The sequence below is a fragment of the Chelonia mydas genome, chromosome 3, assembly GCF_015237465.2.
Source record: "Chelonia mydas isolate rCheMyd1 chromosome 3, rCheMyd1.pri.v2, whole genome shotgun sequence".
Taxonomy (NCBI): Eukaryota; Metazoa; Chordata; order Testudines; family Cheloniidae; genus Chelonia; species Chelonia mydas.
The window spans coordinates 1,314,993-1,342,566 of record NC_057851.1 but is presented as its reverse complement, the minus strand read 5'-3'; the positions used below and the strand labels follow the sequence as shown (position 1 = coordinate 1,342,566).

The 27,574-nt window shown below is 69.0% G+C and overlaps 2 protein-coding genes across 4 annotated transcripts in view; one reads left to right on the top strand and one right to left on the bottom strand.

Annotated features, from left to right (window-relative positions):
- Positions 1-15,429, top strand: part of EMILIN1 (elastin microfibril interfacer 1) — a 30,021-nt gene extending 14,592 nt beyond the window's left edge. The window contains exons 3-8 of the mRNA XM_037893653.2: positions 7,115-7,323; positions 8,850-10,961; positions 11,427-11,534; positions 12,721-12,738; positions 13,376-13,510; positions 14,104-15,429. Coding sequence (XP_037749581.1) covers positions 7,115-7,323; positions 8,850-10,961; positions 11,427-11,534; positions 12,721-12,738; positions 13,376-13,510; positions 14,104-14,444 — 2,923 coding nt within the window. The 3' untranslated portion in view covers positions 14,445-15,429. The remainder of the gene's footprint in view (positions 1-7,114; positions 7,324-8,849; positions 10,962-11,426; positions 11,535-12,720; positions 12,739-13,375; positions 13,511-14,103) is intronic.
- A 522-nt stretch (positions 15,430-15,951) lies between these two features.
- LOC114018938 (cGMP-dependent protein kinase 1) overlaps positions 15,952-27,574 on the bottom strand; it is a 60,569-nt gene continuing 48,946 nt past the window's right edge. For all 3 annotated transcript variants that reach the window (XM_043541953.1, XM_043541954.1, XM_037893651.2), the window contains 9 exons: positions 27,417-27,546; positions 27,139-27,269; positions 26,691-26,780; positions 23,198-23,339; positions 19,285-19,448; positions 18,211-18,327; positions 17,806-17,868; positions 16,848-16,923; positions 15,952-16,350 (listed from right to left, as the gene is read on the bottom strand). In XM_043541953.1, coding sequence (XP_043397888.1) covers positions 16,264-16,350; positions 16,848-16,923; positions 17,806-17,868; positions 18,211-18,327; positions 19,285-19,448; positions 23,198-23,339; positions 26,691-26,780; positions 27,139-27,269; positions 27,417-27,546 — 1,000 coding nt within the window. In that variant the 3' untranslated portion in view covers positions 15,952-16,263. The remainder of the gene's footprint in view (positions 16,351-16,847; positions 16,924-17,805; positions 17,869-18,210; positions 18,328-19,284; positions 19,449-23,197; positions 23,340-26,690; positions 26,781-27,138; positions 27,270-27,416; positions 27,547-27,574) is intronic.

Sequence of the window (27,574 nt, the reverse complement as noted above, 5' to 3'; positions counted from 1 at the left end):
ACTCCATTCCCCCTCCCTCCGTCACTTGCTCTCCCTCACCCTCCCTCACTTTCACTGGTCTGGGGCTTGGGGTGCGGGAGGGGGCTCTGGGCTGAGCTGCAGGGGATTGGGGTGTGAGTGTGGGCTGTGGGCTCCGGGAGGGAGTTTGGGTGCAGGAGGGGCGGAGGGAAGGGCGGTTGGGATGCAAGAGGGGTGAGGGGTGTGGGCTCCTGATGGACAGTGCTTACCTCGGGTGGCTCCCGGAAGTGACTGGCATGTCCGGCGGCGGCTCCTAGGCTCAGGGGCGGCCAGGTGGCTCTGCGTGCTGCCCCTGCCTGCCGGCACCACTCCCACAGCTCCCACTGACTGTGGTTCCCCGTTCCCGGCCAGTGGGAACTGTGGAGTCAGCGCTCGGGGCGGGGGCAGCACGCGGAGACCCCCTGGCCCTGTCTTTGCCTAGGAGCTGCTGCTGGACATGCCGGTCACTTCCCGGAGCGGCATGGAGCCAGGGTAAGTAGAGGGCCTGCCTTAGCCCCACTGCACTGCCGGGCTTTCAGCAGCCTAAAATCTCTCGGTTTGGCTTCAGTAGCCTCTGGGAGATAGAGCCTGATTCTGGGAGACTCCCGGCCAAACCAGGAGGGTTGGAGACCCTATAGGGCAGGGGTGGCCAACCTGAGCCTGAGAAGGAGCCAGAATTCCCAATATACGTTGCCAAAGAGCCACAGTAATACATCAGCAGCCCCCCAGCTGCTCCCCTCCTCCAGCCCCCAGCGCTTCCCCCTCCCCCCATGCCTCCCGCCTGCCGTGATCAGCTGTTTTGCATGCGCAGGAGGCTCTGGGGGAGGAGCGAGGGCACGGCCGGCTCAGGGGAGGGGGCGGGAAGGGGTGGAGTGGATTTATAACGAGCCGGTCTCCCTCACCGGCTCGTTATAAATCCAGATCGGCTGTTTCTCTACCAGCGCTCTGCTCCGGGGACAGTCCTGGGCCCTGCGAGGCTGGGGGTCAGACCAGCCCATCACACTGGGCCCTTCTGGCCTGGGGATCTATGAAGTAGCCCAGGGCAGTGCTGGTGTCTCACCTGCTATTAGCTTGCTTATAAGAAGCACACGGGATCTTTTTCAGGGGAAAAGGCAATATGCCGCGTTTATTGAAAATACAACAGTTAGCATATGCATTGAATCACACACACACAGGTCCTGCAAATGGCCTTATATTTACCAGTCTGTCGTAATTCGAGTCAATCTAATGGCCAGTTAGACCGAGCTTGAGTGAGGAGCTGGGGCTCTGTTGGTCGTGATCCGATGCTCCGAGGTTTTGCAGGGCTGAACCCAGAGTCTTATGGCAAAACATCCCAGCATTATACTTGTAAATTCCCACTTTAGTCTGTGGATTTTGCAATGTCATTCTGTAATCGTTAGTCCTTAAGTGGTGTTAATTGTGGGGTTTTCCGCTGTTCTCTCTTATTTGTTGCCTCGCCTCCGAGGTCATCAGTGCTGCTAACTCATTGAGCATCAACAACAATGGATGTTTTGTGATGTTTCTCCAAGTTTCTCACTTCTTGTTGACCATCTGGACATTTGTGAGGCTTCCATTGTGAGGTGTGGATTCACCAAGGGCAAGTCATGCCTGACTAATCTAATTGCCTTCTATGACCAGATAACTGGCTCTGTGGATGAGGGGAAAGCAGTGGACGTGTTGTTCCTTGACTTTAGCAAAGCTTTTGACACGGTCTCCCACAGTATTCTTGCCAGCAAGTTAAAGAAGTATGGGCTGGATGAATGGACTATAAGGTGGACAGAAAGCTGGCTAGATTGTCGGGCTCAACGGGTAGTGATCAATGGCTCCATGTCTAGTTGGCAGCTGGTATTAAGTGAAGTGCCCCAAGGGTCAGTCCTGGGGCCGGTTTTGTTCAATATCTTCATAAATGATCTGGAGGATGGTGTGGATTGCACCCTCAGCAAGTTTGCGGATTATACTAAACTGGGAGGAGTGGTAGATACGCTGGAGGGGAGGGATAGGATACAGAAGGACCTAGACAAATTAGAGGATTGGGCCAAAAGAAATCTGATGAGGTTCAACAAGGACAAGTGCAGAGTCCTGCACTTAGGACGGAAGAATCCCATGCACCGCTACAGACTAGGGACCGAATGGCTCGGCAGCAGTTCTGCAGAAAAGGACTTAGGGGTTACAGTGGACGAGAAGCTGGATATGAGTCAGCAGTGTGCCCTTGTTGCCAAGAAGGCCAATGGCATTTTGGGATGTATACGTAGGGGCATTGCCAGCAGATAGAGGGACGTGATCGTTCCCCTCTATTCGACATTGGTGAGGCCTCATCTGGAGTACTGTGTCCAGTTTTGGGCCCCACACTACAAGAAGGATATGGAAAAATTGGAGAGAGTCCAGCGAAGGGCAACAAAGATGATTAGGGGTCTGGAACACATGACTTATGAGGAGAGGCTGAGGGAACTGGGATTGTTTAGTCTGCGGAAGAGAAGAATGAGGGGGGATTTGATAGCTGCTTTCAACTACCTGAAAGGGGGTTCCAAAGAGGATGGATCTAGACTATTCTCAGTGGTAGAAGAGGACAGGACAAGGAGTAATGGTCTCAAGTTGCAGTGGGGGAGATTTAGGTTGGATATTAGGAAAAACTTTTTCACTAGGAGGGTGGTGAAACACTGGAATGCGTTACCTAGGGAGGTGGTGGAATCTCCTTCCCTAGAAGTTTTTAAGGTCAGGCTTGACCAAGCCCTGGCTGGGATGATTTAATTGGGGATCGGTCCTGCTTTGAGCAGGGGGTTGGACTAGATGACCTTCTGGGGTCCCTTCCAACCCTGATATTCTATGATTCTATGACTCCACACTCCTCCTTGCCCATGCACACATCTTTCACTCACACCAAACGATTTTACAGAGAATTTCAGACAGGATAACACTTTAGAAAGGATTATATGGTTACTAAAGGGATTACAAAAGAACCTTACGCAACTTCGTTTGCAATGCAGACAAGAAACAAGCCCTTATATATGAAAACTTCTCCGAAAACAAAAGGTGACCAGACTCAGCCATAGGGACCATTCTGGTCTGTTCCTGCCTTAACATCGGTTCAGACACAGGCAGCCTGTCCGAAGTGTTTTTTCCAGTGACCCCGGGTCGTTCCTTCCCGCTGTCCAGACAGAGTGGCCGGCAGAATACAATCAAATCATAGCATACAACAATACACTGAATACATACGACATGATCATCCTCTAGCCTTCATCCTAAGATACACAAAATACAAACATAAAACCCTACAACTACACTATCAGCACAGCGCAGGGGCGGCGCCCCCCGGTGGGCAGTGCCGGTGTCTCACCCGCTATCAGCACAGCGCAGGGGCGGCGCCCCCCGGTGGGCAGTGCCGGTGTCCCACCCGCTATCAGCACAGGGCAGGGGTGGCGCCCCCCGGTGGGCAGTGCCGGTGTCCCACCCGCTATCAGCACAGGGCAGGGGAGGCGCCCCCCGGTGGGCAGTGCCGGTGTCCCACCCGCTATCAGCACAGGGCAGGGGTGGCGCCCCCCGGTGGGCAGCGCCGGTGTCCCACCCGCTATCAGCACAGGGCAGGGGAGGCACCCCCCGGTGGGCAGTGCTGGTGTCCCACCCGCTATCAGCACAGGGCAGGGGAGGCGCCCCCCGGTGGGCAGCGCCGGTGTCCCACCCGCTATCAGCACAGGGCAGGGGAGGCACCCCCCGGTGGGCAGTGCCGGTGTCCCACCCGCTATCAGCACAGGGCAGGGGTGGCGCCCCCCGGTGGGCAGCGCCGGTGTCCCACCCGCTATCAGCACAGGGCAGGGGTGGCGCCCCCCGGTGGGCAGCGCCGGTGTCCCACCCGCTATCAGCACAGGGCAGGGGAGGCACCCCCCGGTGGGCAGCGCCGGTGTCTCACCCGCTATCAGCACAGGGCAGGGGCGGCGCCCCCCGGTGGGCAGCGCCGGTGTCTCACCCGCTATCAGCACGGGGCAGGGGTGGCGCCCCCCGGTGGGCAGCGCCGGTGTCCCACCCGCTATCAGCACAGGGCAGGGGAGGCGCCCCCCGGTGGGCAGTGCCGGTGTCCCACCCGCTATCAGCACAGGGCAGGGGTGGCGCCCCCCGGTGGGCAGCGCCGGTGTCCCACCCGCTATCAGCACAGGGCAGGGGAGGCACCCCCCGGTGGGCAGCGCCGGTGTCTCACCCGCTATCAGCACAGGGCAGGGGTGGCGCCCCCCGGTGGGCAGTGCCGGTGTCCCACCCGCTATTAGCACAGGGCAGGGGAGGTGCCCCCTGGTGGGCAGCGCCGGTGTCCCACCCGCTATCAGCACAGGGCAGGGGCGGCGCCCCCCGGTGGGCAGTGCCGGTGTCCCACCCGCTATCAGCACAGGGCAGGGGCGGCGCCCCCCGGTGGGCAGCGCCGGTGTCTCACCCGCTATCAGCACAGGGCAGGGGTGGCGCCCCCCGGTGGGCAGTGCCGGTGTCCCACCCGCTATCAGCACAGGGCAGGGGTGGCGCCCCCCGGTGGGCAGCGCCGGTGTCCCACCCGCTATCAGCACAGGGCAGGGGAGGCGCCCCCCGGTGGGCAGTGCCGGTGTCCCACCCGCTATCAGCACAGGGCAGGGGGGGCGCCCCCCGGTGGGCAGTGCCGGTGTCTCACCCGCTATTAGCACAGGGCAGGGGCGGCGCCCCCCGGTGGGCAGCGCCGGTGTCCCACCCGCTATTAGCACAGGGCAGGGGCGGCGCCCCCCGGTGGGCAGCGCCGGTGTCCCACCCGCTATTAGCACAGGGCAGGGGCGGCGCCCCCCGGTGGGCAGCGCCGGTGTCCCACCCGCTATCAGCACAGGGCAGGGGCGGCGCCCCCCGGTGGGCAGTGCCGGTGTCCCACCCGCTATCAGCACAGGGCAGGGGCGGCGCCCCCCGGTGGGCAGTGCCGGTGTCCCACCCGCTATCAGCACAGGGCAGGGGTGGCGCCCCCCGGTGGGCAGCGCTGGTGTCTCACCCGCTATTAGCACAGGGCAGGGGTGGCGCCCCCCGGTGGGCAGCGCCGGTGTCCCACCCGCTATCAGCACAGGGCAGGGGAGGCCCCCCCCGGTGGGCAGCGCCGGTGTCTCACCCGCTATCAGCACAGGGCAGGGGTGGCGCCCCCCGGTGGGCAGTGCCGGTGTCCCACCCGCTATTAGCACAGGGCAGGGGAGGTGCCCCCTGGTGGGCAGCGCCGGTGTCCCACCCGCTATCAGCACAGGGCAGGGGCGGCGCCCCCCGGTGGGCAGTGCCGGTGTCCCACCCGCTATCAGCACAGGGCAGGGGCGGCGCCCCCCGGTGGGCAGCGCCGGTGTCTCACCCGCTATCAGCACAGGGCAGGGGTGGCGCCCCCCGGTGGGCAGTGCCGGTGTCCCACCCGCTATCAGCACAGGGCAGGGGTGGCGCCCCCCGGTGGGCAGCGCCGGTGTCCCACCCGCTATCAGCACAGGGCAGGGGAGGCGCCCCCCGGTGGGCAGTGCCGGTGTCCCACCCGCTATCAGCACAGGGCAGGGGGGGCGCCCCCCGGTGGGCAGTGCCGGTGTCTCACCCGCTATTAGCACAGGGCAGGGGCGGCGCCCCCCGGTGGGCAGCGCCGGTGTCCCACCCGCTATTAGCACAGGGCGGGGGCGCCGCCCCCCGGTGGGCAGCGCCGGTGTCCCACCCGCTATTAGCACAGGGCAGGGGCGGCGCCCCCCGGTGGGCAGCGCCGGTGTCCCACCCGCTATCAGCACAGGGCAGGGGCGGCGCCCCCCGGTGGGCAGTGCCGGTGTCCCACCCGCTATCAGCACAGGGCAGGGGCGGCGCCCCCCGGTGGGCAGTGCCGGTGTCCCACCCGCTATCAGCACAGGGCAGGGGTGGCGCCCCCCGGTGGGCAGCGCTGGTGTCTCACCCGCTATTAGCACAGGGCAGGGGTGGCGCCCCCCGGTGGGCAGTGCCGGTGTCCCACCCGCTATTAGCACAGGGCAGGGGAGGCGCCCCCCGGTGGGCAGCGCCGGTGTCTCACCCGCTATCAGCACAGGGCAGGGGAGGCGCCCCCCGGTGGGCAGCGCCGGTGTCCCACCCGCTATCAGCACAGGGCAGGGGAGGCGCCCCCCGGTGGGCAGTGCCGGTGTCTCACCCGCTATTAGCACAGGGCAGGGGTGGCGCCCCCCGGTGGGCAGCGCCGGTGTCCCACCCGCTATTAGCACAGGGCAGGGGTGGCGCCCCCCGGTGGGCAGCGCCGGTGTCCCACCCGCTATTAGCACAGGGCAGGGGCGGCGCCCCCCGGTGGGCAGCGCCGGTGTCCCACCCGCTATTAGCACAGGGCAGGGGCGGCGCCCCCCGGTGGGCAGCGCCGGTGTCCCACCCGCTATCAGCACAGGGCAGGGGCGGCGCCCCCCGGTGGGCAGTGCCGGTGTCTCACCCGCTATCAGCACAGGGCAGGGGCGGCGCCCCCCGGTGGGCAGCGCCGGTGTCTCACCCGCTATCAGCACAGGGCAGGGGCGGCGCCCCCCGGTGGGCAGTGCCGGTGTCCCACCCGCTATCAGCACAGGGCAGGGGCGGCGCCCCCCGGTGGGCAGTGCCGGTGTCCCACCCGCTATCAGCACAGGGCAGGGGTGGCGCCCCCCGGTGGGCAGCGCTGGTGTCTCACCCGCTATTAGCACAGGGCAGGGGTGGCGCCCCCCGGTGGGCAGTGCCGGTGTCTCACCCGCTATTAGCACAGGGCAGGGGTGGCGCCCCCTGGTGGGCAGCGCCGGTGTCCCACCCGCTATTAGCACAGGGCAGGGGTGGCGCCCCCCGGTGGGCAGTGCCGGTGTCCCACCCGCTATCAGCACAGGGCAGGGGTGGCGCCCCCTGGTGGGCAGCGCTGGTGTCCCACCCGCTATCAGCACAGGGCAGGGGTGGCGCCCCCCGGTGGGCAGTGCCGGTGTCTCACCCGCTATCAGCACAGGGCAGGGGTGGCGCCCCCTGGTGGGCAGCGCCGGTGTCCCACCCGCTATCAGCACAGGGCAGGGGTGGCGCCCCCCGGTGGGCAGTGCCGGTGTCCCACCCGCTATCAGCACAGGGCAGGGGTGGCGCCCCCCGGTGGGCAGCGCTGGTGTCTCACCCACTCTCCCTCGCCCTGCAGGTATCGCAGTTACCTGAGGCCCCGCTATAAGGTGGCCTATAAGACCGTGTCGGACATGGAGTGGAAATGCTGCCATGGCTACTCGGGTGACGACTGCCTGGAGGGGCCAGCCCAGGGCCCCCCTCTCACCACCACCCGCCCGCGCCCCAAGCCCGGCCGCCCCACGCTTTCCGGCTTTGGGAACCCCCTGAGCGGCCTGGGCGGAGAAGGTACCGATGGCTTGGGGATTGGGGATTGGCGGGGGGAGAGCCAGGTTTGTGCAGGGAGAGGTGAGGTGGGGGGAGCTGGGGCGGGAATGAGGCCCAGAGAGGGAAGGTGTGGGTGGCCTGGTTGGGGGCAGAGTTGCAGAGTCTCTCGGCTGCCCCTGCTCCCCAGCGCCCCCTCCCTTTGCCCTCCAGACTGCGCTGGCCTCGACCTCCGCTCCCAGCACACAACGCTCCCTCTTGCCTGAGCGCCAGGCCCCGTTGCATGCTGGGACCCCCCATCTCCGTGGGATACAGCTGAGAGCGGCCGGTGGCCACCTGGGGCAACAGCATCCCGAAGGGAAAAGCCTTGGCCCAGCTTGGGGGCCAGGACTAGGGACCCACAGCCTCAGCTCAGCCAGAGGTGGTGGCCAGGGCCGTGCCCGGCTCGGGGGAGCCCGGCTCAGTGCGCTCTGCTCTGCAGGCTGGGGCCGGGGCGGGGAGGGCTGCCCGGGGCCGTGCCCGGCTCGGGGGAGCCCGGCTCAGTGCGCTCTGCTCTGCAGGCTGGGGACGGGGCGGGGCGGGGAGGGCTGCCCGGGGCCGTGCCCGGCTCGGGGGAGCCCGGCTCAGTGCGCTCTGCTCTGCAGGCTGGGGACGGGGCGGGGCGGGGAGGGCTGCCCGGGGCCGTGCCCGGCTCGGGGGAGCCCGGCTCAGTCGCTCTGATCTGCAGGCTGGGAGCGGGGCGGGGAGGGCTGCCCGGGGCCGTGCCCGGCTTGGGGGAGCCCGGCTCAGTGCGCTCTGCTCTGCAGGCTGGGGCCGGGGCGGGGAGGGCTGCCCGGGGCCGTGCCCGGCTCGGGGGAGCCCGGCTCAGTGCGCTCTGCTCTGCAGGCTGGGGCCGGGGCGGGGCGGGGCGGGGAGGGCTGCCTGGGGCCATGCCCGGCTTGGGGGAGCCCGGCTCAGTCGCTCTGATCTGCAGGCTGGGGCCGGGGCGGGGTGGGGCGGGGAGGGCTGCCTGGGGCCGTGCCCGGCTTGGGGGAGCCCGGCTCAGTGCGCTCTGCTCAGCAGGCTGGGGCCGGGGCGGGGAGGGCTGCCCGGGGCCGTGCCCGGCTTGGGGGAGCCCGGCTCAGTGCGCTCTGCTCAGCAGGCTGGGGCCGGGGCGGGGAGGGCTGCCCGGGGCCGTGCCCGGCTCGGGGGAGCCCGGCTCAGTCGCTCTGATCTGCAGGCTGGGGCCGGGGCGGGGTGGGGCGGGGAGGGCTGCCCGGGGCCGTGCCCAGCTCGGGGGAGCCCGGCTCAGTGCGCTCTGCTCTGCAGGCTGGGGACGGGGTGGGGCGGGGAGGGCTGCCCGGGGCCGTGCCCGGCTTGGGGGAGCCCGGCTCAGTGCGCTCTGCTCAGCAGGCTGGGGCCGGGGCGGGGAGGGCTGCCCGGGGCCGTGCCCGGCTCGGGGGAGCCCGGCTCAGTGCGCTCTGCTCTGCAGGCTGGGGCCGGGGCGGGGAGGGCTGCCCGGGGCCGTGCCCGGCTCGGGGGAGCCCGGCTCAGTGCGCTCTGCTCTGCAGGCCGGGGAGAGGCGGAGAAGGTGAAGCAGCTGGAGGAGAAGGTGCAGAGCCTGAGCAAGCAGCTGCAGGACCTGCAGGCCACCACGGAGAAGCTGCTGCAGGAGGGGCACAAGGCGGTGGAGCTGTCGCTCAACGGGAAGCAGCCGGCCGACGCGGCCGCCCAGCCCGAGGTGAAGGAGACCCTCAACGAGATCCAGAGGCATCTGCAGCGCCTGGACAACCGCATCTCCAGCCACGACGCCGAGCTGACCAATCTCAGCAACGGGCAGGGGCCCGGGCAGGGGCCGGGGGCCCCGCCAGGAGGGGCACTGCTCCTGCAGGAGGTGGAGCGGCGGGTGCAGGAGTCCTGCGCCGCCTGCCTGGAGGGCAGCGAGGGCCTGCGGCGGCAGCAGGCCGAGGACCGCGAGCGCATGCGGGGCCTGGAGAAACTGATCAGCTCTGTGGACCAGCGCAACCGGGAGGCGGTGGAGAGCATCCAGCGGCACGTGAGCGGCCTGGCAGGGCGCCTGCCCAAGGACTGCTGCTCCCAGCTGGATGAGCTGCGCGGCAGGGTGGCTGACCTGGAGCGGGGGCTGGACCGCGTCTCTGGCTCCTTCGCCATCCTCAATGGGCGCCTGGACCACGAGCTGGCTGGTCTGGAGCCGGCAGGGGCGGGGCAGGCGCTGGAGGGCCGGCTGGTGGAGATGGAGGGGCGTCTGAACGCCACCCAGCGCCGCCTGGAGGAGCACCACGCCCAGCAGCTGCCCCACCTGCACGGCCACCTGGCGGGGGAGCTGAGCAGGCGGCTCAGTGGGGCCGAGGGGGAGCTCGCCAACGTGGCCGGCCAGCTGAGCGGCTTCCAGGCCCACGTGCAGCGGGCCCTGGTCAACCTGAGCCGCGACGTGGAGACGCTGAAGGACAGCGTGGCTCAGAGCGTGGCTGTGGCGACAGAGCAGCAGGGCCCGGGCGTGGGGTGCAGCCAGCCCTGCCCCACGCCCCAGACCCCCTCTCTGGGCAGCCGGGACTCGCAGACCAGCGACATCCTCAGTGAGCTGCCGCGCCGGGTGCAGGATAACGAAGTGCAGCTGCAGAGCCATGGCTCCGCCCTGCACCAGCTCAGCAGCTCCAGGGACGGGCTGGCCAGCTCCGTGCGGGCCCTGCAGGCCGAGGGGAAGAAGCTGCGGGAGCTGGTGGGGGCCAACGGGGAGTCGCTAGGGCGCCTGGCGGCCACGATCGACAAGCTGGAGAGCCAGCGGCTGGGCGCAGGGGGCAGCGCCACCGACCCTAGCGCCAAGGACCTGGCGCTCTACTTCAACCGCACGGGGGCGCGGCTGGGCCGGCTGGAGGCCGAGCTGGGGGCGCTGAGCGGCACGGGGCAGGCCGAGCAGCGCGGCTGCAGCCAGGCCTGCGCTGCCCTGCAGGAGGAGGTGGGCCGGCTGCGCGGGGAGGTGGCGGCCTGCACTGGCGCTTGCCCGCTGCTGCCCAGGAAGCCGGAGCAGGGCCGGGAGCCCGTGGAGGCCCACAAGCCCCTGGACGGCTTCAGCGTCTTCGGGGGCACGTCGGCCGTGGACCTGAAGTCGCTGCAGGGCGAGCTGTCCGAGGTGATCCTGAGCTTCAGCTCCCTGAACGACACGCTGCGCGGGCTGCAGAGCACCGTGGACAAGCACCAGACCGACCTCCACGAGCTGGGCTCCACCAAGGACCGCATCATCGCCGAGATCAACAAGGTGCAGGCCGAGGCCACGGAGCGCGCGGCCGAGAGCGAGGAGCGGCTGGAGGGGGTGACGCACCAGCTGCACCAGCTGGGGGGCACGCTGCGGGGCGAGGCCGGGGAGTGCCGGCGCGCGGCCGGCGGCCTGGAGCAGCGGCTGGCCAAGCTGGAGGGCGTCTGCGAGCGGCTGGACGCCGTCTCCGGCAGCCTGCGCAAGGTCAAGGAGGGGCTGAGCAAGCACGTGACGGGGCTGTGGGGCTGCCTGCAGGAGGTGAACGGCACCCTGCGCACCCACGGCGCCCTGCTCGACAAGCTGCAGGATGCCCGCCTGGGCACCATCCACCCCCGCCTGAGCACCCTCAACGCCTCCCTGCTGCGCCTGCAGGGCGAGGTGCACAACCTCACGCACCTGGACCTGGCAGGTACGGCCCCCGGGCACCGCCGGGTATGGGGGGCAGGGCACCGGGGGGCAGGGCCCCCGGGCGCTGCTGGGCATGGGGGGCAGGGCATGGGGGAGCAGGGCCCCCGGGTGCTGCTGGGCATGGGGGGCAGGGAATTGGGGGCAGGGCCCCTGGGCACCACTGGGTATAGGGGGCAGGGCATCGGGGGCAGGGCACCGGGGGGCAGGGCCCCCAGGCACTGCTGGGTATGGGGGCAGGACACCGTGGTGGGGAAGAGACGAGGCACCGTGTGGGGAGCTGGGACAGCACAGGGAGGAGGACTGGCCATGGCTCCGATTGCCCCTAGGTGGGGACTGGCTGGTTCGGGGGGGTGGGTTGGGGTGGGATCCAGGGCTCCGATCTCGGGGGGGGGATGCTCAGGGGGGTGGGGGTGGAGGCTCCTACTGGCCCAGGGGGGCAGCTCTAACTCTCTGGGTTCTGTTGCAGGACCCCCCGGCCCACCTGGACCCGAAGGCCCCATGGGAAGACCGGGTCCCTCAGGGCCAGCAGGGCCCTCAGGCAAGGATGGAGAACAAGGCCCCATGGGACCCCCAGGTGAGGAGCAGCCCTGCCCCACGGGGAGGGGAGTGGCTGGGTCCATCGCAGGGTCATGGCACAAACTCAGCCGCTGCCCACGGCTGCCCCTCCGCTCCCTCCCCACCCCGCGGCCCCACGGCTCCGGTTACAGCCACAGCGTCATGCGGGTGCCACAGGGCCTGACACCTGCCCGCCCCAGGCGCCCACCCGCACGGGTGTTGGCCTCACACCCGCCTGCGCCACCAAGGGACCAGCCTGAGCCACGAGGAAACCCGGCCTGGCACAGCCGATTTCGATGGGGGCCGGGGGAGGCGTGCCCCAGTGGCCCCCAGCAATGGGCCGAGCTCCTAGGGGGTCACAGACCCTGAGCCAGGGCTGCGCTGCCCCTCGCGCGCTGCCCTGGGGCCTGGGGCCCCCGCTCTCCATAGAGGAGAACCCGGCCCAGGCCAGGCGGTACCCGGGGAACCAGAGCCTGGCCATGAGCCAACGCCCCGGCCACCCCAGGGGCCCCTTTCCTGGGTGCTCACCCTGTATCCCCCGCCCCGGTGCGGGCACAGCTCCCCCCGGCCCTGCTACCCTCCTGCCCCACTGCACAGCTCCCCCCGCCCTGCTACCCCCCCGCCCCACTGCACAGCTCCCCCCGCCCTGCTACCCCCCCGCCCCACTGCACAGCTCCCCCCGGCCCTGCTACCCCCCCGCCCCACTGCACAGCTCCCCCCGGCCCTGCTACCCCCCCGCCCCACTGCACAGCTCCCCCTGCCCTGCTACCCCCCCGCCCCACTGCACAGCTCCCCCCGGCCCTGCTACCCCCCCGCCCCACTGCACAGCTCCCCCCGGCCCTGCTACCCCCCCGCCCCACTGCACAGCTCCCCCTGCCCTGCTACCCCCCGCCCCACTGCACAGCTCCCCCCCGTCCCTCTACTCCCCCACTGCACAGCTCCTCCCGCCCCGGTGCAGGCACGGCTCCCCCCGGCCCTGCTACCCCCCCGCCCCACTGCACAGCTCCCCCCCCGCCCCGCTACCCCCTGCCCCACTGCACAGCTCCCCCCGCCCTGCTACCCCCCCGCCCAACTGCACAGCTCCCCCCCGGCCCTGCTACCCCCCCGCCCCACTGCACAGCTCCCCCCCCGCCCCACTACCCCCTGGCCCTGCCGAGCCCCAGCACCCTGCGCTCACCTCTCGTCTCCTCTTCCTTCTCTTCCAGGGCTCCCTGGCGAGCAAGGTGAGGCTGGCTGTGGGGAGGGACGGAGGGGTGGGCCAGGGGATGGGGGACTTGCCCTGCAGCCGGGTCTGCCCTACGCCCCCGGGGAGCTGGCCCCAAGCATGGGCAGCGGGGCTCGGCCTCTTGGCGCTAGGACAGGGCCGGCCTGGCTCGGGCGGGGGAAGGGGGGGATGTGGGTGGGCATGGAGCTGCCCCCCGTGCAGGGGGAGGGGGCAGTGGAGGAGCTGGGCACATTTTGGGATGGGGTCCCAGGTGCAGGGGGTGGGGAGAGCTGGGCGTGTGGTGGGATGGGGGCCCCTGGGGGTGGAGGGAAGCTGGGGGTGGGATAGGGGCCCCTGGGTGTGGGGGACAGGGAGAGCTGGGGGTCTGATGGGCTGGGGGCCCCTGGGCATGGCATGGAGGTGGGGGTGGGCTGGGGGCCCCGAGCACGGGGGAATGGGTGAGGAGCTGGGGGTGGGCTGGGGGACCCAGGCACGGGGGGCAGGGAGAGCCGGGGGGGTGACAGGCTGGGGGCCCCGGGCATCGGGTGATGGGCGAGGAGCTGTGGGGGACACAGAGCTGCCTGGGGGCAGGCAGGGAGGAGGCTGGGAACGGGGGGTCCTAATGGCACCGTGCCGACCCCGTCTCTCTGTGCCAGGCCCGGTGGGCGAGGCGGCCGTGGTGCCCAGAGTCGCCTTCTCGGCCGCGCTGACGTCCCGGCACGTGGAGCCCGGTACCATCCCCTTCGACAGGCTGCTGGTGAACGACGGGGAGGCCTACGACCCCTACACCGGTGAGCAGCGCCCCACGGCCAGCCCCATGGCGGGAGCTCCCCATAGCCAGCCCCCCACAGCGCCTCGTACCCAGCTGGTGTGGGTGAGCTAGAGGGCAGGGGGCTGCCGTGCTAGTTTGGGGCGTCCTGCTCGTCGGCAGTGACTGTCCACGTCAGCCCCAGGCCAGGGGGTCTCCCCTCGGGCTCAGGAGGGGGGAGCAGCAGGGGGCTGGGCGGGGACGGAATTTAGTGTTACTGGCAGAGCTGGGGCTGGGGGGGCTTCAGGGGCCCTGGCTGAGCTTGGGGGGGACCCCAGGGCTGGGGTAACAGGGGGCTGTGGGTTGGGATTGGGGGCACTGGCAGAGCTGTGTGTGGGGAGCCCAGGGCTGGGGTAGCCGGGGGCTGTGGGGAGGGATTGGGGGCACTGGCAGGGCTGGGGCAGCAGGGGGCTGTGGGGCAGGACTGGGGGCACCGGCAGAGCTGTGTGTGGGGAGCCCGGGGCAGGGCTGGCAGGGGCTCATCGCGTGCTCAGCCCCCCCCAGGGGCAGTGCCCTGGGGCGATGGGACCCCCTGGGGGGACGCTCCTGCCCCGCTGACGGGCTGCCCCCTCCCAGGTGTCTTCACTGTGCCCGTGTCCGGGCGGTACTTCATCAGCGCCGTGCTGACGGGGCACCGGAGCGAGAAGGTCGAGGCCGTGCTGTCGCGCTCCAACCAGGGCATCGCCCGCAGCGACTCGGGCGGCTACCAGCCCGAGGGCCTGGAGAACAAGCCGGTGGCCGAGAACCAGCCCAGCCCGGGCTCCCTGGGCGTCTTCAACCTGCTGCTGCAGCTGGAGGCCGGCGAGACGCTCTGCGTGGACCTGGTGACGGGCCAGCTGGCCCACTCCTCCGACGAGCCGCTCACCGTCTTCAGCGGGGTGCTGCTGTACCCCAGCCCGGGGGACGAGGCCGGCTAGTCCCTACCCCACTGTGACGCTGCCCCTGGGCACGGGGCAGGGGCCCCGCTGGGCTCCGGGCGCGTTGCATCCTGGGCCGCCCCGCAGCACCCTCGCCCTCGGGGCTGCAAAGGCTGTGCCCCGTCAGAGCCGGGGGCAGGGGGACCCCCCACCGCAGCTGGCCTGGCCTCTCCGGGGAGCTGCCGGAGACGTGGCCCCCTGGGCACGGGGGGGGGGAGCCCAGGCTGGCAGCCCACCCCCATGTGCTGCAGCAGGGGCTCAGGAGGCAGCGAGTGTCCCGTGGAGCCCAGCCCAGCGCCCCCCCGCCCCCGAGCAGGGCAGCCCTGCCCTGAATGAGCTGGAGGGCTCCTGGCTCCCAGGCCCTGCCCAGAGCGGCCCCCGGGTCTCTCGCTGCTCCCAGCTACCCCCAACCCACCCGGCTGAGGGGCCCAGGGGGCTCGTGGCCAGGGCTCCCCAGGGGCCAGCCACGGACACGTCTCCTGCAGGCCAGCCGGCTGCTGTGGGGGGCTCCAGGGGGGGCTCCGGGCTGTGAACCCTGCAGGGGTGCCCCAGGCCCAGGGTGGGGATCCCCCTCCCCTGAAGCCAGGCCCCTCCCCGACCCACATCGACCGGCACCTCCCTGTTATTTATCATCCTGTCGCGCCCATTCCTGCCCTGCTGCCCGCCCCGAGGGGCACCCGCCTGCCACGCCCCTGCTGCACAGCTCCTGCTCACCACCTCAGCCCCTCACCGCCCCGGGCAGAGACCCCAGCCGCCCCCACGCCAGGGCCGGAGGGCGCCCGTGGGGCACGCAGGACTGGGGGCCCCCGGCCCCGCACAGACGACACCAGAGAAGAGCCGGCGGGCAGCCCTGCCGCTGAGGGAGCTGTGTGGGGGAGGGGCCCGTGGCCGGCTCTGCGGGCGGTGGTGCCCTACCCTGGCACGGGCCAGCTCTGCTCGGGCATCTATTTCATGTATTAATAAAGAAGAGTCACTGTGTTTTGTACCCTGGGCTCCGCCTCCCTTCTCAGCCTGGCTGCCGCCCCAGCCACCCTGGTGCCGTGGGCCGCTCCTCACCAGGGCGAGCCCCGTTGCCCGGGGGTGCCCGACTCAGCCCAGACGCATGCCCCGGGAGAGAGCTGCAAGGCCAGCGCCCAGCCTGCCCTGAGCGTGGCACTGCACTGCGGCAGGGGCTCCAGGCGTGGGGTGAACCCCCCCTGCACCTTGCAGTCCCCCCACGGCTGCCCCTCAGTCCTGCCAGGGGCAGAGCCAGCTTGGGTCGCTGGGGCAGGCGGGGAGGCGCCGCTGGGGAGTGGGGCCGGCGCCGCCGGGCAGAGCCAGCAGGAGAAGCCACCGTTGCCAGAGCCAGGCGCACGTGAGCAACACCCGCACAGTGGCCCAGCCAGAGCCGCGGGGCCCCGGGAGCAGCTCACGCCGGAATTGCTGCTCCAGCCTCGTTCCCCTGCCTGGCACCGCAGGGGCCCCCTCCCTGCCCACGGGCAGCGTGGCAGGGACCGGGACCAGGCTGCATGGAGTCACACAGGGGCCTTTATTGCCCACAGCCCAGGGGGCCAGGCCCAGGGCAGCTCCCACCCTCATGCAGCCGCTTTCAGGAACAGGCCTGTGCAGGCCCAGGGCCCTCTGCTCCCCACCAGCAGGGTCTGCCAGGCTGGGGCCCCATGCCCAGGAGGGGCCAGCCCAGGGCTAACAGCAGACCAGGGCCCCGTCCTCCCGCGGGCAGGGGGCACGTGCCCAGCTCAGCAACAGGGCAGCAGCCACCAGCAGAGCGTCCCCCCACCCCCAGTCCTGGTGGTGCTGCTGGCCTGGGCCCCACGGCCGCTCAGAAATCCTCGTCCCAGCCCGAGAACTCCTCCTCGGCCGGCGTCCAGTCCACCGAGAAGCGCTTGAAGTTGGCGTAGGGCGGGCCCTGCGGAGAGAGGGTGTGGGGCTCAGTCTCCTCCAGCTCCGGGTCACGGCTGCAGCTCCCTCCTGCCCCACACGGGGCTTGGCCTGGGTCCTCCCTCCCTGGCTCGCCACCCGCCCCATGACACCCCCCGGCTCTGGCCCCTGCATGAGGCTCCCGCAGCCAGGGGCTGCCCCACAGCAGGGGGCTCCTCGGTCTGGACTGTGCCACCTTGGAGGGACCTCCCTACCCCTGTGTTGCAGGGTCCCTGGCTGGCATGCTTGGGGGGAGGGGGATGCTATGCCAGGGTGCCCCCCATTCTGTGGGCAGAGTGATGCAGCTCATGGGGGGGCACAGTGCAGCATGGCATGCTGGGAGCTGTGGGGCCCTACGGAGGCAGAGCATGGCAGCCCCCTCCCCCCCAGTCCCGCGCCAAGGACTCAGCCCATCGCCCCTCAGCACTGGGCCACCAAGCCCAGGCCTGCCCCAGCCTCACCCGGGGTCCCCCGCAGCCCCCACACCTGCTTCATCAGCGCCAGGGTGGGAGCAGCGATCTGCCGCAGGGCCAGACGCTTCCACTTCACCGAGCCAAACCACCTGGGACCAAGGACAGTGTCAGTGGGGCAGGAGCGCGGCCACAGGGCATCCCGGCTCCTCCAGCCCCACCTCTCCCAGCCGGAGGAGGGAAGCCCCAGCAGGGGGCGCTGCTGGGGGCGGGGCCGGAGGGGGGAAGCCCCGGCAGGGGGCGCTGCTGGGGGCGGGGCCGGAGGGGGGAAGCCCCGGCAGGGGGCGCTGCTGGGGGCCGGGCCGGAGGGGGGGAGCCCCAGAGGGGGCGCTGCTGGGGGCGGGGCCGGAGGGGGGAAGCCCCGGCAGGGGGCGCTGCTGGGGGCGGGGCCGGAGGAAGGCAGCCCCGGCAGGGGGCGCTGCTGGGGGCGGGGCCGGAGGAGGGCAGCCCCGGCAGGGGGCGCTGTTGGGGGCGGGGCCGGAGGAAGGCAGCCCCGGCAGGGGGCGCTGCTGGGGGCGGGGCCGGAGGGGGGAAGCCCCGGCAGGGGGCGCTGCTGGGGGCGGGGCCGGAGGGGGGAAGCCCCGGCAGGGGGCGCTGCTGGGGGCGGGGCCGGAGGGGGGCAGCCCCGGCAGGGGGCGCTGCTGGGGGCGGGGCCGGAGGGGGAAGCCCCGGCAGGAGGTGCTGCTGGGGGCGGGGCCGGAGGAGGGCAGCCCCGGCAGGGGGCGCTGCTGGGGGCGGGGCCGGAGGGGGGAAGCCCCGGCAGGGGGCGCTGCTGGGGGCGGGGCCGGAGGGGGGAAGCCCCGGCAGGGGGCGCTGCTGGGGGCGGGGCCGGAGGGGGGAAGCCCCGGCAGGGGGCGCTGCTGGGGGCAGGGCCGGAGGGGGGCAGCCCCAGCAGGGGGCGCTGCTGGGGGCGGGGCTGGAGGGGGGAGCCCTGGCTGTGTGGGGCTCCCCTTCTCCCTCGGCTTCTCTCCTACCGGTGTTTCCTGATGCCATGGATGCCGGTGCTGGTGTTGCCCAAGCGCTGCCCTGGCCGGTGCCTGCGGGGGTGCGGAGAACAGGCTCAGTGGGGGCCCTGACATTGCCCCTCCCCCTCCCCGCAGCCCCCCCCCAGCTCTGCCCTTGCCAGGCAGCTTCACAGGGCACTGGCCACGGCACAGCTCCGGCAGGGGGAGCCCTTCGCCCGCAGCTCAGCAACGGGCTCACCGGGAGGGTAGGGAGTCTCCAGCCCAGTGCCCCCCTGGGCCCCCCTCGCCCCCCGGGGTCAGGCCCTGGAGCCCTACAGCCGGCCTTGTGGGCTGGCCAGCACCCACTATGCCCACCCGGCAGCCGTGGGCACGCGGCGGTGCCAGGGAGCTGCAGCCCGTGCCCGGCCCACGTACCGGCACAGCTTGGAGACCAGGGAGCAGGCGGCCTCACTCATGTAGGCCGGGAACGAGAACACCCCGTCCAGGATCCTCCTGTAGATCTTCTGGGGCTCGGAGCTGTGGAACGGGGGCCTGGCGAGAGACGGGGGGCATCACACACCTGGGCCCCCCCCCGGGGATGCCCCGACACTCTCCCCTCCCCCACCCGGCAGGCCGCTCCCGGGACCCCCCTGGGGACCTCTCTACACTCTCTCCTCCCCCACCCGGCAGGCCGCTCCCAGGACCCCCCCTTGTGACGCAGCAGGGAATGGGGCGGATTTGACCTGGGGATGTTGCAGGGGAGTTTCACTGGGGATGGGAGACTTCCCTTGAGGGACGATACCTGAGCCTGTCACCTGAGCCAGGAGGGGGTTGAGTCCAGGTGACACCTTCTGCCCGGGAAACTGGACAAAGGCTGGGGGAGGAGCTGGGGGGAGGCTGGGGGAGTCGGCTGGAGGGGTTTCCAGTTTGGGGAGTTGGCTGGGGAAGAGGAGAGAGCCCCAAGGCTGGGGTCTAATCTCCCTGCCCCTCCCCCAAAGGGCCTAAGGGGTCCTGTTTATGCCTACAAGCTCTGGTCTGGACTGTGTTCCCGTCGTCTCTAATAAACCTTCTGTTCTACTGGCTGGCTGAGAGTCGTGATGACTCGCAGGAAGTGGGGGTACAGGGCCCTGACTCCCCATCACACCGTAACACCCCTACACTCTCCGCTCCCCCTCCCGGCAGGCCACTCCTGGGACCCCCCCGGGGATCCCCCTACACTTTCCCCCTCCTCCACCCAGCAGGCCATTCCCCCTCCCCCATGGGCTGGGCTGTTCCAGAGGAACACCCCCACCTCTGCCCACCCCGATGGGCCACTCCTGGGGAAGTGACCCCTGCTACTCAGGTGGGGGCAGGTGGGTTAACCCCTGTGGGGCATCTGAGGCTCGGGGGACGGGGGTGACCCCTGGGGGGGCTGCGGGTCTCCCAGACACAGGTGGGGGCAGGGGCTGACCCCCGGGGGGCACCTCAGGGGTCCCAGGCAGGGGAAGGATGGCTCGCGGGGTCCCTCACCGGCCCACCAGCATCTCGAAGATGAGGATGCCCATCATCCAGAAGTCAACGGCGAAGTCGTGGCCCTCGTGCCGCAGGATCTCAGGCGCCAGGTACTCGGGGGTGCCACAGAACGAGTAGGTCTTCTCCCCCCGCGCCAGCTCCTTGGCAAAGCCGAAATCCACCTGCCAATGGGCAGGCGTGAGCCATCAGAGCCCCCCCACCGGGCCAGCCGGGCCTAGAGACCTGGGCTGGGGGTCGCCGCGCCGGCTAGCTGCGGCAAGGAGGCATTAAGGGGCTGCTTGAAATAGACCCAGCTCAGCAAGGGGGCAGAGACAGGCCATGGCAGCTCACTGACTCGGGGGATTTCCCCCGTGACAGTGCCCCCCATAAGGCTTTATGGAAATATGCTTAGGAATGTATATATGACATAACTGGAATATGTTTTATGCTACATATGCCATGTAACATATCTCTGTAAAGGTTATGAGCTACTGAATCTATTCCTCCTATTTGTACGCATGTGTCCGTTTTGTATTCGAAGTTATGAATATTGGCTGTGTACTGGCTTGATTTTCAAGTAGCATTTGTAAAGCATTTGGTCAGCTTCTTGAGAAAGGAATGTGCAAATTAAGTGCCCAATCAAGAAGCATTTAACAAACAATGGATGTTGGAAGGCTCCAATCCACATAAGAAGTCTTCCTGGAGACATTCAAGATACCTTGTGGGCAATGGATGCTCCCGGTAAGTTCTGAGTCCTGCATGGACATGACTTGCCCAAGTGACTCCAGAACTCCATCTTGGAGCTAGGCTTTGCATAGGAGAGAGGAGGGGGTCTCCACCCACAAAAGAAAGTCTATTTAAGCTCGTGGAAGACCCCGCCATTTTGTCTTCAGCTGGCTAAAGAGAGAGACTCTCCACCCCCAAGGATACCTGAAAGAGACTGGAATAAAGGACAGTAACTACAGGGGGTGTGAGTGATTGCTGGACCCAGACTAGAAGGAGGCTAGTCTGTAAAAGGAAGTTTACTGAGTGAGGATTTTATCTGTATTCAGTTTTCTTAGACATAGACTTGTGTGTTTTATTTTACTTTGCTTGGTAATTCACTTTGTTCGTCTGTTACTACTTGGAACCACTTAAATCCTACTTTCTGTATTTAATAAAATCACTTTTTACTTATTAATTAACCCAGAGTATATATTAATACCTGGGGGGGGCAAACAGCTGTGCATCTTTCTCTGTCAGTGTTATAGAGGGCGGACAATTTATGAGTTTACCCTGTATAAGCTTTATACAGGGTAAAACGGATTTATTTGGGACTTGGACCCAATTGGGAGTTGAGCATCTGAGTGTTAAAGACAGGAACACTTCTTAAATTGCTTTCAGTTAAGTCTGCTGCTCTGGGGCCCGTGGTTCAGACCCTGGGTCTGTGTCGGAGCAGACGGGCGTGTCTGGCTCAGCCAGGCAGGGTGCTGGAGTCCCAGCTGGCAGGGAAAGCAGGGGCAGAAGTAGTCTTGGCACATCAGTTGGCAGCCCCAAGGGGTTTCTGTGACCCAACCTGTCCCCCCCCCGCAGGGAGCTAGGTAGGGGCCCCCACTTGAGAGCAAGGCCTGGGAGGTGGGAGGAGGGCTCGGGGGGCTCTGCAGGAAGTTGGGGGCTCTCATCGGGAGCTGACTGAGGAAGGGAGCCAGCCAGCCAGAGCATGAACCAAGGGGGTCACTGCAGCTGGGCTGGGCTGTAACCGTCAGTTCTCTGGGCCGCCCGAGGGGCTGCCTGGGCCGTGTGCCAGGTGACCAATAAACCCGCCTGGTTTCACAGCGCTGGGGGAGTGCCCCTGCAGACACTGGGCGAGGGGCACTGATCCCTGAGGAGAGGACATGTCTCCCCCAGGATCTGTCTCAGCTGGACTCACTGCCTGGAGGTCCCGGGGTGGGGCAGGGGGGCTGCAGCCATGCTGCAGCCACAGAGCCCAGTCTAAGGAGGAAGTGAGGCCATGTGGCTCACCCCAGGGGAAGAGTGGGACCTGTAGGGATGTGGCCCACTGAAGGGCCCCCCCCAGAGACTGTTCCCAGCTTGGGGCTGTAGCAAGGCCCTGTGGAGCCCTGACAGAAGGGCTTTCCCTTCCCTGAATCCTGCTCCCCTTAGGCCTCCATGGTCATGTGGCAGGGAGTTCCACAGGTTAGTGCCATGCGCCAAGGGCACTTCCTTTGACCACAGCTCCATCTGGCACCTTTCCAATTCACCAGCCATCCCTGGCTCTGATCTTGGGATGACCGGGGGAATAGCATTAGCCCCCAATTGCCCCCCCATCACATCTCCTCATGTTCAACTGCAGTCCCGTTCCTCTCTCCTGCCTCTTGTCTCCCTCCTGCCCAGCCTAGACGCCCCATCCTGCTCATTGCCCTGGCACCAGGTGCCCAGCCAGAGCCTGGCGAGGGCCCCATGGGGCTGGGCAATGCTTGGGGACTGTTCCTGTTGTTCCCGATGTAACATTAGGAGTGTAATATAATATCTCATTGAAAGGTGACACAGGGCCAGAAAGAGTTAATGAACTCCCAGACTGACCTGACCCAGGGCCGGACTGTAAAGACTTGTTAGGAGATCTGTAAATGAACAGAGCTGTGAAATGCAGCCGGCATTGTGAGAGAGAGAAGGGGAGCTGTGTGCTCAGGTCTTGTGATGTCAGCAAACAAGTCTTGTCTATCACCATGGCTTTGATTCAAAGATCAAAAGAGGAATATTAACATTTAGGAAGACACTGGAGTGACATGGTATTATTGTCTATATGGCTCTTTGAAGGTTGTGGTAACCGGTATCTGAACTGTTAATGGATAAATGACCCTGGGCTAATTGCTAGGATATTTAGGAGAAGGAAAGTGAAGCCGGTTGTTTTCTCAGGCCAAAAGGCTGCAGGGAATGTATAAAACCCTGGGACACGATCCTTCTTCATCTCCGATCTGCTTTGGGTTGCAAGAAGGGGAAACCCTGAGCCGTAAGGATTGAGATCCCCAGTCACTGACGGGAGTCACCCTGAACATGGACATTGGACTGTAACCCGTGGACTGTTTCTAAAAGGACTTTTGGCAACTACAGACTCACCATCTCTGCTCTGTATCTGAACCTCAAGAACTGAACTCAAGTCTGTCTGTATATCGATCTTTCCACCAACTCTCCCTCTTTTCTTTTTTAATACATTTTAGTTCAGTTACTAAGGATTGACTGTAAGCGTGTATTTGGGGTAAGATCTGAGCTATCATTTGACCAGGGTCTGGGGCTTGGTCCTTTGGGGTCAGGAGAACCTTTTCTTTTCTGGGATGAAATAAGATTTTCAGAATTTAGCATCCTATGTTTGACGTGTGTGTCTGGATGGAGGCTTGCGGCTGGGCACTTTAAGGGCACTGCGTTGTTTGGACGTCTGAGTACCCAGGGAGGTGCTGGAGAAGCTGGTTTGGGCTGGCTGGGTTAATCGAAGGAGTGGAATATCCACCAGCGGTTGGGGTTTGTCCGCCCTGGTCTGTTTGCAGTTCACCCTGAGTGACCTCAGCTGGCTCCCACGGGCAGCCCCGTTACACCCGGTCCGTGAGCGGCCTGGCGCCTGTTCGCTGCTCCGGCCACCGCACAGGGAGCCGGCGTTCCATGGCACTGGCACGGTGCCATCCAGCTCCCCCTCCCCCCCTGCAGGAGGGCACAGTGCGGGCCCAGGGGGCAGGGAGGGCCTGACCGGCCCAAAAGCCCTACCTCTGCTTTGGCAGCGTCCAGCCCTCCCTGGCACCCACCCGGCTGGGAACGGGTCCTCCCTGAGCTCCGGGTCCTGCCCTTCGCCCCACCAGAGCCTCCAGGAGGGGCCGAGCCCCAGGCCTCGGCCCAGTGCCAAGATTAGCAGGGCCGACCCAGGCATCTCCCCCACTAGTGCCCCAGTGCTGCCCCCAAGTACCAGTTTGATGTAGCCCTGCTTGTCCAGCATCAGGTTCTCGGGCTTGAGGTCCCGGTAGATGATCCCGTTGCCGTGCAGGTAGTCGAGTCCCTCCACCACGCAGGCCGAGCAGAACACGGCCACCTCCTCCTCGAGGCAGCGCCTGGGGGGCAGGACGGCTCAGTGCCCACACGCCCACCCTGTGCCCTCGGCCGGCACGGCCCCCGCAGGCACAGTCCCCAGCCTGAGCCCTTCCTATCCCCCAGCCGCCCGCGCCAGCTGCCAGCCCACCACACAGCAACCCTGTCAGCACCGCCTGTCAGCACCGCCCTCTACCCTCCAGCCCCCCTGCCACGGCCCCGCCCGCCCCCAGCAACCCCGCGCCAGCCCCACTCGCCCCCAGCGCCCCTGCCACGGCCCCGCCCACCCCCAGCAACACCGCCCCAGCCCCACTCGCCCCCAGCCCCTCTGCCACGGCCCCGCCCACACCACCTGCTAGTCAGCCACACAGCAACCCTGCCCGCACTGCCTGTCAGCACCGCCCTCTACCCTCCAGCCCCCCTGCCACGGCCCCGCCCGCCCCCAGCAACCCCGCGCCAGCCCCACTCGCCCCCAGCCCTCCTGCCATGGCCCCGCCCGCCCCCAGCAACACCGCCCCAGCCCCACTCGCCCCCAGCGCCCCTGCCACGGCCCCGCCCGCCCCCAGCAACACCGCCCCAGCCCCACTCGCCCCCAGCCCCTCTGCCACGGCCCCGCCCACACCACCTGCTAGTCAGCCACACAGCAACCCTGCCCGCACTGCCTGGCAGCACTGCCCCCTACCCTCCAGCAAGCCTGCCATGGCCCCGCCCGCCCCCAGCAACCCCACGCCAGCCCCACTCGCCCCCAGCCCTCCTGCCATGGCCCTGCCCGCCCCCAGCAACCCCACCCCAGCCCCGCTCACCCCCAGCCCCCCTGCCATGGCCCCGCCCACACCACCTGCCAGTCAGCCACACAGCAACCCTGCCCGCCCCGCCTGTCAGCGCTGCCCCCCACCCTCCAGCCCCCCTGCCACGGCCCCGCCCAACCCCAGCAACCCTGCCCCAGCCCCACTTGCCCCCAGGGCCCCTGCCACGGCCCCGCCCGCCCCCAGAAACCCCGCGCCAGCCCCACTCGCCCCCAGCGCCCCTGCCACGGCCCCGCCCGCCCCCAGCAACACCGCCCCAGCCCCACTCGCCCCCAGCCCCTCTGCCACGGCCCCGCCCACACCACCTGCTAGTCAGCCACACAGCAACCCTGCCCGCACTGCCTGGCAGCACTGCCCCCTACCCTCCAGCAAGCCTGCCATGGCCCCGCCCGCCCCCAGCAACCCCACACCAGCCCCGCTCGCCCCCAGCCCTCCTGCCATGGCCCTGCCCGCCCCCAGCAACCCCACCCCAGCCCCGCTCACCCCCAGCCCCCCTGCCATGGCCCCGCCCACACCACCTGCCAGTCAGCCACACAGCAACCCTGCCCGCCCCGCCTGTCAGCGCTGCCCCCCACCCTCCAGCCCCCCTGCCACGGCCCCGCCCAACCCCAGCAACCCTGCCCCAGCCCCACTCGCCCCCAGCGCCCCTGCCATGGCCCCGCCCACCCCCAGCAACACCGCCCCAGCCCCACTCGCCCCCAGCAACCCCGCCATGGCCCCGCCCGACCCCAGCAACCCCACCCCAGCCCCGCTCGCCCCCAGCGCCCCTGCCATGGCCCCGCCCGCCCCCAGCAACACCGCCCCAGCCCCACTCGCCCCCAGCCCCTCTGCCACGGCCCCGCCCACACCACCTGCTAGTCAGCCACACAGCAACCCTGCCCGCCCTGCCTGGCAGCACTGCCCCCTACCCTCCAGCAAGCCTGCCATGGCCCCGCCCGCCCCCAGCAACCCCACGCCAGCCCCACTCGCCCCCAGCCCTCCTGCCATGGCCCTGCCCGCCCCCAGCAACCCCACCCCAGCCCCGCTCACCCCCAGCCCCCCTGCCATGGCCCCGCCCACACCACCTGCCAGTCAGCCACACAGCAACCCTGCCCGCCCCGCCTGTCAGCGCTGCCCCCCACCCTCCAGCCCCCCTGCCACGGCCCCGCCCAACCCCATCAACCCTGCCCCAGCCCCACTCGCCCCCAGGGCCCCTGCCACGGCCCCGCCCGCCCCCAGCAACCCCGCGCCAGCCCCACTCGCCCCCAGCGCCCCTGCCATGGCCCCGCCCGCCCCCAGCAACACCGCCCCAGCCCCGCTCACCCCCAGCCCCCCTGCCATGGCCCCGCCCACACCACCTGCCAGTCAGCCACACAGCAACCCTGCCCGCCCCGCCTGTCAGCGCTGCCCCCCACCCTCCAGCCCCCCTGCCACGGCCCCGCCCAACCCCAGCAACCCTGCCCCAGCCCCACTCGCCCCCAGGGCCCCTGCCACGGCCCCGCCCGCCCCCAGCAACCCCGCGCCAGCCCCACTCGCCCCCAGCGCCCCTGCCATGGCCCCGCCCGCCCCCAGCAACACCGCCCCAGCCCCATTCGCCCCCAGCCCCTCTGCCACGGCCCCGCCCACACCACCTGCTAGTCAGCCACACAGCAACCCTGCCCGCACTGCCTGGCAGCACTGCCCCCTACCCTCCAGCAAGCCTGCCATGGCCCCGCCCGCCCCCAGCAACCCCACACCAGCCCCGCTCGCCCCCAGCCCTCCTGCCATGGCCCTGCCCGCCCCCAGCAACCCCACCCCAGCCCCGCTCACCCCCAGCCCCCCTGCCATGGCCCCGCCCACACCACCTGCCAGTCAGCCACACAGCAACCCTGCCCGCACTGCCTGGCAGCACCGCCCTCTACCCTCCAGCCCCTCTGCCACGGCCGCGCCCGCCCCCAGGAACCCCACGCCAGCCCCACTCGCCCCCAGCGCCCCTGCCATGGCCCCGCCCGCCCCCAGCAACCCCACACCAGCCCCGCTCGCCCCCAGCCCTCCTGCCATGGCCCTGCCCGCCCCCAGCAACCCCACCCCAGCCCCGCTCGCCCCCAGCCCTCCTGCCATGGCCCCGCCCGCCCCCAGCAACCCCACGCCAGCCCCACTCGCCCCCAGCGCCCCTGCCACGGCCCCGCCCGTCCCCAGCAACCCCACGCCAGCCCCACTCTCACCCAGCCCCCCGGCCATGGCCCCGCCCACACCACCTGCCAGCCAGCCACACAGCAACCCTGCCCGCCCCGCCTGTCAGCGCTGCCCCCCACCCTCCAGCCCCCCTGCCATGGCCCCGCCCGCCCCCAGCAACCCCGCGCCAGCCCCACTTGCCCCCAGCGCCCCTGCCACGGCCCCGCCTGCTCCCAGCAACACTGCCCCAGCCCCACTCGCCCCCAGCGCCCCTGCCACGGCCCCGCCCGCACCACCTGCCAACCCGCTCTCTGCCCACCACGCACCCACCCACGTCTGCCACAGCCACACCCGCACTGCCACCAGCCGTGCCTGCTCCATCTGCCAGCCTGCCGCACAGCCCCCCCGGTCCCCCGCCAGCCCCCCACTCCGTACACCTCGCGCAGCTTGGTCCACAGCTCGCCCCCCTGGCAGAACTCCAGCAGCATGTAGACGTACTGGCTGTCCTTGAAGGTGCCAAAGAGCCTAGGGGAGAGGGTGAGAAGGGGTTAAACTGGAGCTTCCAACCCCCTCCCCGCCACAGCTTCCCTGCCAGTGCCCCCCCAAGCAACCCCACCATCCCCCCCCGAGCAACCCCACCAGTGCCCCCCACTCCTGGGGACAGCCCCCCCGAGCAACCCCACCAGTGCCCCCCCACTCCTGGGGGCAGCTCCCCTAAGCAACTGCACCAGTGCCCCCAAGAGCAACCCCCCGAGTGCTCCCCACCCCCAGGGGCAGCCCCCACCCCTAGCAACCCCACCAGTGCCCCTCCGCCCGTGGGCATCACGGCACTCGCTGCCCCCCTGTGCTCTGCCCCCAGCCCAGGGCCCCGGGCGGCGCCTACCCCACGATGAAGGGGCAGCGGCTCTGCTCCAGCACCCGCTTCTCCGTGTGCACGTGTCCCTGCTGCCGCTTCCGCACCACGTGGTCCTTGCGGATCCGCTTGAGGGCAAAGAGCTGCCCCCCCCCGCGCACCTGGGGGCAAGCAGGGCGTGAGGGGGCCAGGCACTGGGGTCTCGCCTCCAGGCTGGGCAAGGCAGGCTGGTAGGGTGAGGGCTCTGCCCCCCCCGCAGCTCTGCCCCCCAGGACTGGCGCTTGGCGGGAGGGGCTGCTTGGTCTCACCAGCTCAACTCTGCCAAAGCCGCCGGTGCCCAAGACCACGGGGAGGCCGTGGTGCTGCCCGTCCTCGTAGCGCACAGCCGCCAGGTCCTGGAGCCGCAGCGGGGCCAGGGCTGTCTCGGGGCCCGGGGTGCTGTGGGGGAGCGACCCACGGTGAGAGG